Source organism: Erpetoichthys calabaricus, chromosome 4 (assembly GCF_900747795.2).
Source record: "Erpetoichthys calabaricus chromosome 4, fErpCal1.3, whole genome shotgun sequence".
NCBI lineage: Eukaryota > Metazoa > Chordata > Cladistia > Polypteriformes > Polypteridae > Erpetoichthys > Erpetoichthys calabaricus.
Window position 1 is genome coordinate 22,514,057 of NC_041397.2, and position 15,526 is coordinate 22,529,582.

Consider the following 15,526-nt stretch of genomic DNA (forward strand, 5'->3'; position numbering starts at 1 on the left):
ATTTATTGGCACTTTTTGTTTATTTAAAGTGTTGTGTAACAATTTCTTCATGATTATTTTAGTTTGTACCCTTTGACTAATGCAAATAGAGCTGATAATGCATCTACTTTTTTTTTTTGCACACCACAAATACAGTTTTACACATTATTATGAACATTCACCACTTTTGCCAATAGTCAGCTGTGCTTATCATTACTGACAAGCAAAAGGTAAGATCTGATAATCATAGATAAGCACAAGCTCTGAAGTGTGTGAACTACAATTGACCTTTTGAGTTTCCTTCAGTAACTTGATGAACACATGCAAGTGTGTTTTTGTTAAACTAATTGTTTGGAGACTGTTGTAATGATAGTTACTGTTGTCCTTATATAGCTTTTGCTATTGAGGTGTTAGTTGTATGACCCTGACCAGGTTTAATACCACGTGCAAAGAAATTCAAGGTATTTTTAAAGTCTGTGCTCAGCAGGGAGACACTAAAAGTAATCTGGTGATAATGATGAATTCTTTAACAGATATTCTGGGTTTGCTGAAATTAGATGATTGTCACCTATAACTTTGTCCTCAATTCCTCCCCCCCCCCCCCCCTTTACTGGAGATCCTTTGGGGAGAGACCCATATTTTATTCATATAATCTGACCATCTCTAATCAAGTCTTCCTTGGCCTCCCTCTTTAAAGAATTTCTATTAGTTGTGCATCAGAACTGTGTTTGCTGAATAAACATAAAATTGCTGTGTTTGTGAATTTCCCCTTGGGATTAATAAAGTTATCTATCTATCTATCTATCTATCTATCTATCTATCTATCTATCTATCTATCTATCTATCTATCTATCTATCTATCTATCTATCTATCTATCTATCTATCTATCTATCTATCTATTATATAAAGCCTTACATATCTATCTATCTATCTATCTATCTATCTATCTATCTATCTATCTATCTATCTATCTATCTATCTATCTATCTATCTATCTATCTATCTATCTATCTATCTATCTATCTATCTATCTATCTATCTATTATATAAAGCCTTACATATCTATCTATCTATCTATCTATCTATCTATCTATCTATCTATCTATCTATCTATCTATCTATCTATCTATCTATCTATCTATCTATCTATCTATCTATCTATCTATCTATCTATCTATCTATCTATCTATCTATCTATCTATCTATCTATCTAAACTACTTGCTCTGGTAAACCTTGTAGACTGCTCAGTATCTTCATTATTTCTTCTACTTACAGGCATATGGTTGGGGCTATAATTGTAATGGACAGCTTGGATTAGGAAACAACAGCAATCAACAGACTCCATGCAGAATAGCAGCTTTGCAAGGTGTAAATGTTGTGCAGGTAATTCTATGTTGTTTCACTTCTTTAAGATGCATAATTTGAAATAAAAGTGAAATCTGGACATCAGCCTTCAGTATACACACTGTCTTACAGAAAACCATTTTAGAGATCAGCAACAGCTAAGTATGGAGTTCATGAGCAGGTCCTCTTTTGAACTTATTATTAAATCAACAAAAATATTGTGAAATATTCCTTCATGCAAAACGTTTTATTTAAGAAAAATGTTTGTTTGTTTTTTGCATAGAGGGCTAGCCACTCCTTTATTTAATCACTTAACAGAATTGAAATTTGAATTTGATTCTTTTTAACTTTCCTTAAGCATCTGCACACTGCTGAAACTCTAGAACAAATGCTTTTGTGGTTGACATGACTGTATATTTTGAATGGATGTGTTAAGGAAACCCAGGTTCGCTTCCCAGGTCTTCCCTGCATGGAGTCTGCATGTTCTCCCCGTGTCTGCGTGGGTTTCCTCCGGGTGCTCCGGTTTCCTCCCACAGTCCAAAGACATGCAGGTTAGGTACATTGGCGATCCTAAATTGTCCCTAGTGTGTGCCCTGCGGTGGGCTGGTGCCCTGCCCGGGATTTGTTCCTGCCTTGCGCCCTGTGTTGGCTGGGATTGGCTCCAGCAGACCCCTGTGACCCTGTGTTAGGATATAGTGGGTTGGAAAATGACTGACTGTTTACTGAAGTGGTACATAATCTCTGTCTAATCTCCATTTTTATTGTACCTATTTCATTTACTTTTAAACTGGACTCTTATTGCCTGTAAGTGGATATGTACTGCTAGCTACACTTTTTAATAGCAGTGCAGATGACTATCCTCTCTAGAAAGCCATACATCAGGTTGGAAGCCTACAGGTGCCTGAAGTTAATAGACGAACAAGTTCAGATAGAAGAACAGATCAAGCCATTATTGTTTGAAGTTTTGAGAGTTTAGAAAATAAGTATCATAAGTATATTGTGACAAAAAAGAGTGGTGCTGAAAATTGTAAAAGTAAGTCCTGTGCAATATCTGTCCTTTATGATATTTTTAAACTGGTGGTCTAGAAGACTACAGTTGGAGGGTAGTGCCTGCTTGTCCGGCACCTTAAGATTAAAGAGTAGGTACAGTCGCTTGCTTGGGTTGCATTAAAGAACTAAATAGTCTTGACCAGATTTTCTTTAAGGCTTTACATGGGGCATGGGGTTGTTATGGGTTTGAAGTCCTTTAGAGTTTATTCTTTTCTTGGCATCCATGCCAGATGGAGTTTTCATTTTCTGTCCTCCGTGGTCATTTGAAATATTTTATCAAATCGGACACTGACCATCAGAAGCTTGCAAACTACCCGATTTAAATCGTAATTTAATTTGTGTGTACCTTCACTGGGCATTCATCAGTTTCTACCTTTTTAATTGTTTTTGTCATTTGTCTGTAATGATTTGTATTATATTTTGAGCTACACCTTTGGTTTGAAGTGCCATATAAATTGCTCAAACAAATTAAAGGAACACTTTGAAAACACATCAGATGTCAATGGGAAAAAAATCCTGCTGGATATCTCTACTGATGTGGACTGGATAAGGTGTTAGGAACGAAAAGATGCCACATCGTTTAATGGAAATGAAAATTATCAACCTACAGAGGGCTGAATTCAAAGACACCCCGAAAGTCAAAGTAAAAAATGATGTGTCAGGCAGGCAGGCTAGTCCATTTTGCCAAAATTTCATTGAGGAAACTCCAAATCATACTCAGTAGTTTGTATGGCCCCATACCCAAGTGCTTGTATGCATGTCTGACAACATCCTAATGAGATGACGGATAATGTCCTGGGGGATCTCCTCCCAGATCTGGACCAGGTCATCACTGAGCTCCTGGACAGTCTGAGGTGTCTGACAATGGGTCCAAGGATTTCATCCCAATACCTAATGGCAGTCGAGGTGCCGTTGTCTAGCTTGTAGAGGTCTGTGCGTCCCTCCATGGATATGCCTCCCCAGACCATCACTGACCCCCCACCAAACCGGTCATGCTGAACGATGTTACAGGCAGCATAAGGTTCTCCATGGCTTATTCAGACCCTTTCACATCTGTCACATGTGCTCAGGTGGACCTAATCTCACCTGTGCCAGTGGTGGACCTGCCAATTCTGGTATTCTGTGGCAAATGCCAGTCAAGCTCCACGGTGCCGGGCAGTGAGCTCAGGGTCCACTAGAGGACGTTGGGCCCTCAGGCCACCCTCATGAAGTCTGTTTCTGATTGTTTGGTCAGAGACATTCACACCAGTGGCCTGCTGGAGGTCTGGCAGTGCTCATCCTGTTCCTCCTTGCCCAAAGGAGCAGATACAGGTCAGTCCTCCTAATGGATTAAGGACCTTCTACGGCCCTGTCCAGCTCTTCTAGAGGAACTGAGTCTCCTGGAATCTCCTCCATGCCCTTGAGACTGTGCTGGGAGACACAGCAAACCTTCTGGCAATGACACGTATTGATGTGCCATCCTGGAGAAGTTGGACTACCTGTGCCACCTCTGTAGTGTCCAGGTATGGCCTCATGGTACCAGTAGTGACACTGACTGTAGTCAAATGCAAAACGAGTGAAAAAACAGATGAGGAAAGAAAAATGTCAGTGGCCTCCACCTGTTAAACCATCCCTGTTTTGGGGGTCGCCTCATTGTTGCCCCCTAGTGCACTAGTTGTTAAATTCATTAACACCAATGCAGCTGAAACTGATTAACAACCCCACCTGTTACTTAACTGACCAGATCAATAGCCCAGAAGTTTTACTGACTTGATTTTATACTCGGATTAATAAATGTTCCTTTATTTTTTTTGAGCAGTATATACACATACAGTTGTTGATGTTGTAATGTGCACTTTTAAAATGGACTTAAATGTTGTCCAGAGGGGCAGAGACAGACTGGTCAACGTTGAAAGTGAGCAGAGTAAGAGAAGAATGGGTTACACATGCAGGCTAGTCAACAATTTACATTTTATGTTCTAGGAGTGACTTTTAAAGAATGTTAGGTGAGGACTGTATTAGCAGATGTGCTGGAAAGGTTCTGAATTGTTCCTCGCCAAGTAAATATTTTCTAGTATCAACTGGTTTCTCCCGCTGAGCAAAGTGGAATGATGACAGTTACGATGTTAAAGTACTCATCGAGCAGTGCCGCAGTCCACAAAGGTAAAAGCTGAATTAAGCTGCAACATGACCAAGCTGGGAAATGCAAGTGTTTAAAGACACCTCTCACAGACAGGGTTTAATATTTTGGTACTCTTAGTTCAGAAAGATGTATGCATTGTACAATTTAAGTGAATTCGACAACAGTCATGACTCAGTTAACAATGTCCAGACCAAAATGTCACACTTTAATGATGGAGCTTCCCTTGATATATAATAAATGAAATGACACAGAGGCATGCCCCTGTGTGCTGCTGGCACAGGCTGTGCATGGAATGCAGTGATACAGACATATTGCCTCCTAGCCAAAAATGACATTAGACACTGAGGCATTCCCTTGCCCCCTTAATATACAGCAACTCACTGAACAATTAAATCAACTAAAGACACTCTGGTTGGAACCATAATGTTGTCATTAAGTAAGACACGACTGTATATCTTTCATAAATTATGGATATAAGTGGATTTTTAGTAACATTTAAGTCCTCTTTCACTTTTTGCCTTTTTGCTTTCTTTGCAGTACTCCAAGTTGTTTTTCTACTATCACCTCAGATTTCTCTGTGGTGAATTCTGTCCAGTGGCCCGTTTATTAGAATACCTTCAAAATTATCAAAAATATAAGAAGGAACAAAGTTAAAGGTTTGCTAAATCCAAGTGATAACAGAAGTGCAAGGTGATTTGCATCATCTGACAGTTTCACTTCCAGTACTGTGTCTCAGAGCTCAGGCTGGTGGTTCGTTCCTTTTTCCATTGTATTGTACAACCTTGAGAAAATCATTTAAACTACCTGAGCTCACATTGTTTAAGAAAAATAAAGGATGTAAACAGTTATATTGAGTATTTGTACTTGTAAAGTGCTTTGGAATGATGATTACTATAGAAAGGTGCTATATAAATATAAAGAGGGGTTGTACTTGTGTTTTAGTTACAGATATTTACTGGTGAAGCTCATTTTAGAAATGTAAATTTAATTATTGAAAATACTGATATTAAATGTATTGAGAGGAAGGATTTTGTAGTGTTGTCTGTGTGTGACCTCAGGAAGAGACAAGCCTTCCCAGATTGCTCAGAGGCAGCACTGGTTAGTCAGTCTTCTCCAAAGATGTTTCAGTGCTTAAGGTTTGATTTTGATGTCTATTTGCTTTTGACTTTGTTCAGGTTGAAGTTTTCATTTCATACTCTAGAAAAGTTTAATGCATTGTCATATTCTACTGATGGTCATCGCTGCCTCGCTGAGGTAGTAGTATTTTTTTTCCTGTCAGTGCCATTCTTTCCTGACTAGTGCTGAAGGTTGGATTTTCATTTGATTAAATGTGATGATGGATATTTTAAATAATTTGAGCACTGAAAATGTGAATTTTAAAATTAAAAACAAAAACAACAAATATCTGAAATTCAACATTCAGAATACATACATTAAAGTGCTCAAGATCAACCATATTTAAGTAGGGAGTAAATGTCTGCTATCTTTTATAGTGGCATGATTTTTTCTAAGAGTTAACTTAGCACACTAATAAATTTAGAGTACGCTTGCTCTTTGTTTCTGCTTGTTATCTCTTTCAGTGAGTGGCACATGAATTTGGTTTTCAGTTACTACTGGATTTGTATTCCAATATTACTGACATCTCCTATCCTTCAGCGCTATTATGAGTTTGCACATACTTGTGCATTCAAGGGTTGCATGGTATGAAAAACACAAATTTTAAAATGGTATGGTACCAGCATTTTGGGATTTTAGTACCAGAAGTAAACATAAGCTTTCCTCTCAATCCCTCAAAACCTCCATTCCTTTGACACTCTGTAGTGTATATGTAGAAAAATGTCTGTTCTATACACTTCATGAATTGAAACCACAGGCTTCAACAAGACCAAGACTAATAGATCTTACTGCTTTGACGTGATCAACTTCATTGTCAAAGCAAACCCAGTCCCCCTTAACTTCAGTGAAAATGGGAATTCATGGAGGGAGCATCCACCATTATTGTGTCAATGATTGCACACTTCATGTGCGATGGTGAGGCACTCAGTTTTGTAGCACATAAGGCTGGAGTAAGACACTGTTTGGTTTAGATGTGATCTGTTATTTGGTTTGGAATCATTTTGGTACTGAAGTCTGAAAGCTGGTATTGATATCGAAATTAACATTTTTGTGCCAATCCAACAGTAGTGCATTCCTAGCTTAACACTAGAATCCTGGAAGCCAACTTAAATTCTCTTGCACCTCATCAGCAGTAAATGTGTCAATCAGCACAAGCAGCCAGCACCGAGGCAGCAGAAGTCAGACACAAAATTCTCAGACTTGGGAGTAAGGTGTCTGGAATTGTATTGGGTAAATAATGTATCGTTATTTGGAATACAATGATCTGTGTAAATGTAGGACGACAGGAAATGTGAGGCAAGAAATGCTGAACACATATCTAAAACAGAAACTTTTTTCATGTTATAGTAATAATTGACAAAATGTTGACGTGAAGTGTATAATGTGTGAAGACTGAAGTCCAAATATCAAATAAACACTTTCACAAAAGGTATAACAAAACTATTGTGCTTTTATTCAAGAGGAAAAAGAAATTGTTCCGTTTACATGTTGCTGGCAATGTGTAAAAACTGAAGCCCAACTATCAATTGATAGGAAGTAGACACGTCTGCTTGTCTGGTTCAGAGGTAAGGACTGCTGCCTCATAATCTAGAGGTTTTGACTAGTGAGCTGCTATTATTGCTACTATTACAATATACAATAAAAACATACATTTGATTTGAGGCTGTAGCAGCCGGTGTGTATTTATGGTACTTGTAAAAGTTAGTGCTGAAGGGATAAAAATAGACAAACAAGCGCAGCTCAGTCATTTCATCTTGGGGTCTTGTTGAGCAAACAGTGTCATTGGTGGATGTTACTTTTCCTCGCACATGGACATTCACATCAACATGTCATTTGAACGTTTTTTTTAATTCAAGAATCCCAGAATAAAACAAAATAAAAAAATTGTTCAAATTCAGTTTTATTCAAGAATCCCAGAATAAAACTGAATAAAAAATTCTTTCAAATGACATGTTGATATGAATGTCCATGTGCGAGGAAAAGTAACCTAAGTAGTCTAAATTTACACAGGATGTTACAGACTCGCATCAAATGTATTTTTTTGTTATATGATAATAATAATAACTCCTCACTACTCAAAGCGGTAAATACAAAGAAGACGTGGGACTTGAACCTATTATCTTGCCATTGCTAAATGATAGCTTATTTACTGTGTCATCTTTGCAAATCCATGACTGAACAGCATTACTACTGTGACAACTGGTTGAAAAATGAAACATGCAAACACACACGTATGCGAACGTCTTTTATTTTGTACCGACTGTATAGTATATACTGCGGTGGGCTAGCGCCCTGCTCGGGGATTTGTTCCTGTGTTGCGCCCTGTGTTGGCTGGGATTGGCTCCAGCAGACCCCCGTGACCCTGTGTTAGGATATAGCGGGTTGGGTAATGACCGACTGACTGATAGTACATACTTTGAAAGCATGCTGTAGAAATGGATAATGATGATGAAGTTGTTGGTGGTGGCTGTTTTCCTATTGGAAAAGAAAAGAAATTCCAGATGCAGTCAGTACTTATTTCTCCTTTGTTTACTTAAACCCCTACTTAATCTATTCAAGGTAGGCAGCGAGTATGTTTTAATTTTATCACAGTTTAATCATTTTATCACTTTGAGTTTTATTTTTTTGGTTTTGTGGTCTGGCAGTCACAGTTCAAAAAAAAAAAGCTGGATACCAGACGTAAAGCCAAAATTACTGTAGGTATTTGACTGAGAGTGCAAATGAAAAAACTGGAAATCCTTTCAGCTGCTGATAGCCGTCCACCCATTCTACATGCAGGGCTTATCTTCAGGGAGGACACTCGCTTTAAAGACCCCCCAAACTAGAAATCCCCTTCTATCCTGTGCTTTTAAACAAAAAATGGCAGGCGGAATAAAGTTATAAAAGTGAAGAGTCATATGTATGGTGAATATACCTAGGTAAAAAAAAACTTGTCAAACTGTTGGAAGTAAATGTTTTAATAGTTTAGTTTTTAAATGAAAACATGTATTTTTGTTTGACGTTTAACCTGTACTTTTTGTTCCTGAGTATTTTGATGCAACTGAGAAGGCAAATTTCCAATTTGCTTGTCTTTACATGATTAAAAACATAACTATAAAACCGTATATAATGACACATCTGGAAGCATTCAGAAGCAATAAATATTTAAAATTTCCTCTGGGGGGCTAATAAAGTATTATTTGTCTATTTTAGTCCTGAAAGCTAATTAAACAAAGCTGGGAATATAAAAAAGGGAATGTGGCCATCTTTAGTAACAACAATAGTATTTATTTCTAAGTTTAGCTTAAAGTGCTGTACAAATAATGAAGAAAAATTACAATGCAGATGTTGCTTCCTGAACACTTTTGGATGCATCTCATGGTTTTTGGCTTGCTGATCACAAAAATCACCTTTATATTTTCCTGTTGCATATTGTATTGCAGTTGCCTATTTTTGTGATTTCTTTTCATATTATAAGTAAACATGTACTCTACAATAGGAACATTTTTGGTGATCTAAAAGTAATGGCACTGCTACTAGGTACAAGGGGGTACCCACAAACAAATAGAGTTAACTTCTTAAGGGCAGGCCCCTTTTAGTACATGCTTCCCCTGCTAGGTGAATATTCTAGAAACCCCATAAAAAACCTCACACTGGTTCCATTCCAACTGAACTAGTGTGGTGCTGAGGTGTCACCCGTTGCATGGCTGCACTCGGGTCCTAACCTTGGGGTCCTGAGTTGGTCTGTCATGTGGTGGGTGCAGCAATGTGCTGTATCAGCGCGTGCTCCTAACCTCCTCCTCCTCCTTCTGCATCAGTGTGCCAATTGGCATTGTTGTGAGGTGCTGCGTTCAGTGAATTTTTTTCAAAGCATTTGCCTATTTTGTAATGGCTGATTTACACAAACAACATGCATCAGTGAAATTTTGTTTCCTGTTAGGGAAAAATGCGTCAGACATACAGTCAACCAAAGCTTTTATTTGGAAGTTCTTGCGTCAAGATTTGCGGAAGAAACCTCCCCAGTTGTGGCAAACAGGTGAGTGGTTCTTCCACGCTTCAATCATGACAACACAACTGCCCACACTGCACTGAGTGTTCAGCAGTTTTTGACCAACAACGACATGACCCCCATACGTCACCCTCCCTGTTCACCTGATCTCAGCCTGTGTGACTTTTTTGTCATCAAAGGGAAACATTTTGCTGATGTGGAAAGGTGAAACAAAAAGCGACTGAAGCTCTAAGAAGGATCAAAATCGAAGAGTTCAGTGGAAGTCACATCTCGATAAGCGTATTACGTCAAACATAGAGTACTTTGAAGGTGACTATAGTTTGAAAGGGTAAAAATAAGTACATGATTTTTTATAAACCAATTCCTTTTTTTTTTTTTTTTGGGTACGCCCTTGTATATCAAGTGCTATTATATTTGCAAATGGGACAGCCATGCTAAAGAGACTGATTACATTAAAGGAGCAGTCCAAAAAATATTTTGCTTAATTGTTACTCACCCCATGTGGGTTTATAATGACGACCAAGAAGAATTTTTATTTCGTGTTTTCAATTCAGAAAGGAGGTATGAAAGTTTAAGATTCAACAGTCACAGTTGGGGGACAATGAAGTAAAACAACAAACAATATCAAAATGTCCATGAAAACGATCCCACATAACTCATGTCACATTATCTAAATGCAGAGTCATCCAGACGTTTATTTATAGCGCCCAAAATATGTATTTTCACTAAAATGTTTTAAATAAACCACTTCCTGAAATTGCTCTCATGAACAAGAAAGGAACTTGTTTATGTACAAAGCGCATAAAGCTTTGGGGCAGCCAATGAATAAGGAGGAGTCCTGACCAATGGTAAAAGAGGACAGGCTGGCTCGTTCATTAGTGTGCTTTCCGGAAGCAGATTATTTAAAAACATTTTGGTGAAAATGCATGTTTTGGACATTGTGAATAAGCCACTGGGTGACTTTACATTTGAATTTTGCAACACAAATGACTTGAGATTTTCTTCATGGATGTTTCATGAATGCTTTAATATTGTACTGCATTGGCCCTTTACCACAACCATTGAGTTGTAAACTTTGTTACCTGCTTCCTACATGAAAATGTGACATTACAAATTTTTCTCATCTGTCATTCTAAAGCACAAGGGGTAAGTAACATCCATTCATCCATTTTCCAACCCGCTGAATCCAAACACAGGGTCATGGGGGTCTGCTGGAGCCAATCCCAGCCAACACAGGGCACAAGGCAGGGAACCAACCCACCGCAGGATACACACAAACACACCCACACACCAAGCACACACTAGGGCCAATTTAGAATCGCCAATCCACCTAACCTGCGTGTCTTTGGACTGTGGGAGGAAACCGGAGCACCCGGAGGAAACCCACGCAGACACGGGGAGAACATGCAAACTCCACGCAGGGAGGACCCGGGAAGCGAACCCAGGTCTCCCAACTGTGAGGCAGCAGCGCTACCCACTGCGCCACCGTGCCGCCCGTAAGTAACATTTAAGTAAAATATAATTTTTGGTGAAGTACTCTTTTTTTAAAAAAAAAATTCTTTAAATATTTGGTTCCAGTGCGGAAAAACTAATATGATAAAATTAGTGCACCCCATGAAATGTTTTATTTTTTTTTATTAGCGTGTGGGAAAATTGAGATTTAATCTTAATTTAAACAATATTTATAAATTAAGATGATATAACAAGCATCATGCAACATTTACATTTTGTAGTCCATTGTGTAATTGAAATAAATATAAATGCAAATTTTGTATGTGGAAAAATAAGTACACCCCTCCATTTATCACTACCTTAAATACCTAAAATTGTAATTGGGTGCAAATTATTAGAAAATCATTAGAGAAGATCTTGATTGAAACGGTCTCATATAAACCTAAGATGTTTAGTTTGCTTTGCTGTTTTTTGCTAAAATTTGCGTTATTGTTTGCTAAAATTTGTGTTATAACCACGGCCAGATTGAAAGAGCACTCTGGGACCACCAGAAAATAAGGTCTTGGAGTCTGGGAAGGAATTTAAAAAGATCCCCAAATGCAAGTTCTTGAATGAAATCTCTAAGAACCCCAGAATTTTATTGTGGGACTTTCAGGTAGAATCGTGACCAGTGTTGCCAATGTTATGGTCAGATGGCCAGAGAGGAGACGAAACCCAAATCCAATTGGTGTGGATGCTGGAGGAAATAAATCTGTGGGGTTCCAAAGCCCAAAGACTGCCCTGCCCAGCCAGCCCCAAACTGAAATTCGGTAGCATTGATTGTTATTTATAAAAATCTGCATATGATACAAAGAGAGAGTGATGGCTGAAAAATCCTATAAACATATCTTTATTTTCCATCATAAAAACGGTTGGTGGATATGGGAACTTCATAGTTTTTATTATTTTTTTATATGTCGTAAGTGTAAATAGCAGACTTTCCAGGTAAAAGACTACATGAACACATTGAAATAATGTTTGTTTCTTTGTTCTTCTTAGATTTATTGATACAGAGAGTAACTGACATTTGTTCCTGTTTAACAGATTGTATGTGGCTATGCTCATACGTTGGCTTTAACAGATGAAGGGCTGGTTTATGCCTGGGGGGCAAACTCTTACGGTCAGTTGGGTACAGGAAATAAGAGTAACCAGTCCACTCCAACTCTAATAAACCTCGACAAAGAAAGGTAAAGTAATGCCAAGTTATGTGTTTATTCAAATGCAATAAAACCTTTCCTACTATGTCAGAAAATGTATTTATTTATTGTTTATAATGTGAATGGAATATGGATTCTGTGTTTCTGATATATAATAATGCAGACTTTTGATATGATTTTTTTTTCTTTACTTTGTCTGCCAAAATAAGAAGCATAAAAGATAGATTCAGTTCAATGACAAAAAGGCCTAAATATCTAAAAAGTATATTCACTTTTATTAGCCATCTGAGTAAAAGAAGAGATAGCTAGTCATTGTTTTAGCAGTGCTTGATCTCATCACTGTCATGAGGTTAAAGTAAGACGCTGTGAGCTATCATTATGAATTCTACATATTCTCTCTTGTGATAGCTATTTCAGGCAGATCTGGGGCCTCATGTATAAACGGTGCGTACGCACAGAAATGTTGCGTACAAACGTTTCCACACTCAAATCGCGATGTATAAAACCTAAACTTGGTGTAAAGCCACACACATTTCCACGGTAACTCATACCTTGGCGTACGCAATTTCTCCGCTCGGTTTTGCAGACTGGCGGCACCCAGCGTCAAAGCAGTGCTACTGTTCCTGTGTGCTCATCCTTTCTTTCTTAGTTCCACATGCCTGACGCGGCTTTATAAATACACTGAAACTAACTGCATATTGTTTATTAGTGTAATGCATTAATAAAGTATCTATCTATCTATCTATCTATCTATCTATCTATCTATCTATCTGATCGTAATTAACCTGTAGCAATATAATGGTCCAGGGAATAGCCATAGTATTCCAAATACCAGAACTGCTTTAGCGTTGTTACGCTCACTGCATCTTGTTCTTCTTTTTGCTGCTCCCGTTAAGGGTTGCCACAGCAGATCATCTTTTTCCATATTACTCTCACTGCACCACTCGGAGTATTTATATCACTGTATCTGAGTGTGAATCACAGCAGCAGCTGATCGGAAAGAGAATTATCGGTATACAGTTTCAAGTACACACGACCTCAACTACGGCAAAAAAGCTTCAAAGCCTTTCCTGTACGGACCTCGCGTTTCAGAAACAGTTTCATCCCAAGAACTATAAACGCACTCAATCAGTCCATCAAGTGCTCCTTGTAGAACTGTTTGTACTTATAAGTACAATCACCTCACTGTAAACTTGCACTACAGTTATAATATTGCACAACCTGCACTACTTTATAAAGCACGTATGATGACAATATCATTTTTAAGATGAAATGCTGCAAAATATGTTGCTTATAGTATACAGATAAAACTTTAACTTCATTTAAATAATCTGTATTGTTAATAATTAAACATGTGAGGACACTGTGCCGCAGCGTATAGTTCAAGGATAGCTCCTGCCTTGCGCTGTATTCTTGCTGGTGCTGACGTGACACTGGAAGGATAGACACTGGAAGGATAGAATAATTAAACATGTACTACGAAGATATTTCAATGTTCCTTAAAAGTTTTGAAGAATCGGTGTTCTAAGCTTACAAATGGCTTAACGTCTATTACAGAGCTGATTGTGTGGCGATTGTGTTTTTGGAGAAAGAAAAGTAAGGACAGGAATTGGAGGTTAGTACTTTTGAAAGAGACAGTACTTCTGTAATAAATTATTTCATCGAAGGTCGCACATGGCGCAGCAAGACTCTTGCGTGAGATATGAACAATCACTGCACCACCGTGTTCCCATGTTTAATAACATGCTTTCATTCCGATCATCATGAAAATGATATCACGTGTACATCTTAGTATTTTAATTATTCAGAGAGCTGTAATATCTCGAATGTAATGGATTCTGTTTCCTGTCGGAGAAAGAGAAAGAACGGAAGCACGTAGTGATTCACACACAAGGAGCACATAGAAGATCAAACACAGAACAAAGCATTTAACGTGCTACTTGAGAAACTAGTAAAATAAACGATTTTAAGATGAAGTTTATGATGTTCTACTTTAATGGCAAAATACACTACGTGATTAAAGTGGAAATTTCGAGATTAAAGTTGAGATTTCGTGCTTTTTTCCCACTGTGTGCCTATGTTTTTTGTTTGTACCCTAATACGCTTTCATATGACACTCAGACGGTGGGCTACGACTCGCCTTTTCATGGCGACTTTGATATGTGATTTCTTTTTTATTTCGGGCACTGTGCGACTTTGTGAACTCAATCCTTCGAGTTTCTCCGACACTCTGTCACTCGGATCATCTTTCTTTTGTTGATTATACCACTGTTTAAACCAACAAATAGCACGTTTTTCCTTTGCCTCCACTTGGTATTCGCTGAAATTCTTATATTTTCCCCCGTGCTTTTCCCATTGTCTTTTCACAGAAGGCTATTTATATTTATTTGCATATTCAAAGAGGCGTAATTCTGGGAGGAGTTGGGGCGGGACAGCAGGCGCGTGCACGTGCGTTACTTTTCACGCTGATCGGGATTTATGTAGTGGAAGAATGTGAAAGTTTGCGTGCGCACAGATTCCTACATCTGGATTTTTCTGTGCGTACGCACAATCCCGCTTTTGTGCTTACGCCATGTTATAGTGTGAGTTCTACGCACGGCGTTATACATGAGGCCCCAGGTCTTCTACAAATCTGAAAATGTACTGTTATGTGCTTCAGTCAGCAACAAGCAAGGAAAAAGTGAAATCCCCAAAGCTACTGTCTATACAGGGTGTTCCCACTTTACAAAACTTACATGGCTCAAAAAAGTGATGCATAGTTGATATACTGTGGTAGAAGAAATTATGGAAAATTCTGTTAAGGTGGACAAAGTGTTTTCCTTATACTACACTTTTAAACCCATAATCTAAAGGTAACACAATGTGCCACTATATTATGGCATTTTTTTTCTTTTTTTTTTTTTTAACACGCTTAGTCCTGAGCAGGATCACAGGGGTCTGTTGGTGCCCATCCCAACATGCATAACGGGCAAGACAGGAACAGACACTGTACAGGGCTCCATCCCATTGCAGGTCAACCATACACACATCCACATACATAACAGGGCCAATTTAGTATCACCAGTCTACCTAACCTGCATGTCTTTGGATTATGACGCACTGGGAGAACATCCATGCAGGGAAGGCCTGGGACATGAACCCTGGTCTCCATACTGTGAGGCAGCAGTGCTACCACTGTGCCATCCCACCTCTAAATTAATAAGTTTAAAAATGCACTGTAGTTAATTTGTGATGGTTAATGAACCTGTTTTATTACATTGCTTGTGGTGACTGAAGC

The 15,526-nt window shown here is 38.3% G+C and overlaps 1 protein-coding gene across 1 annotated transcript in view; it reads left to right on the forward strand.

Moving 5' to 3' along the window:
- Positions 1 to 15,526, forward strand: part of rcbtb2 (regulator of chromosome condensation (RCC1) and BTB (POZ) domain containing protein 2) — an 81,926-nt gene that overhangs the window by 35,165 nt on the left and 31,235 nt on the right. Inside the window, exons 6-7 of the mRNA XM_028799244.2 lie at positions 1,257 to 1,364; positions 12,137 to 12,279. Of these exons, the coding sequence (XP_028655077.1) occupies positions 1,257 to 1,364; positions 12,137 to 12,279 (251 nt within the window). The remainder of the gene's footprint in view (positions 1 to 1,256; positions 1,365 to 12,136; positions 12,280 to 15,526) is intronic.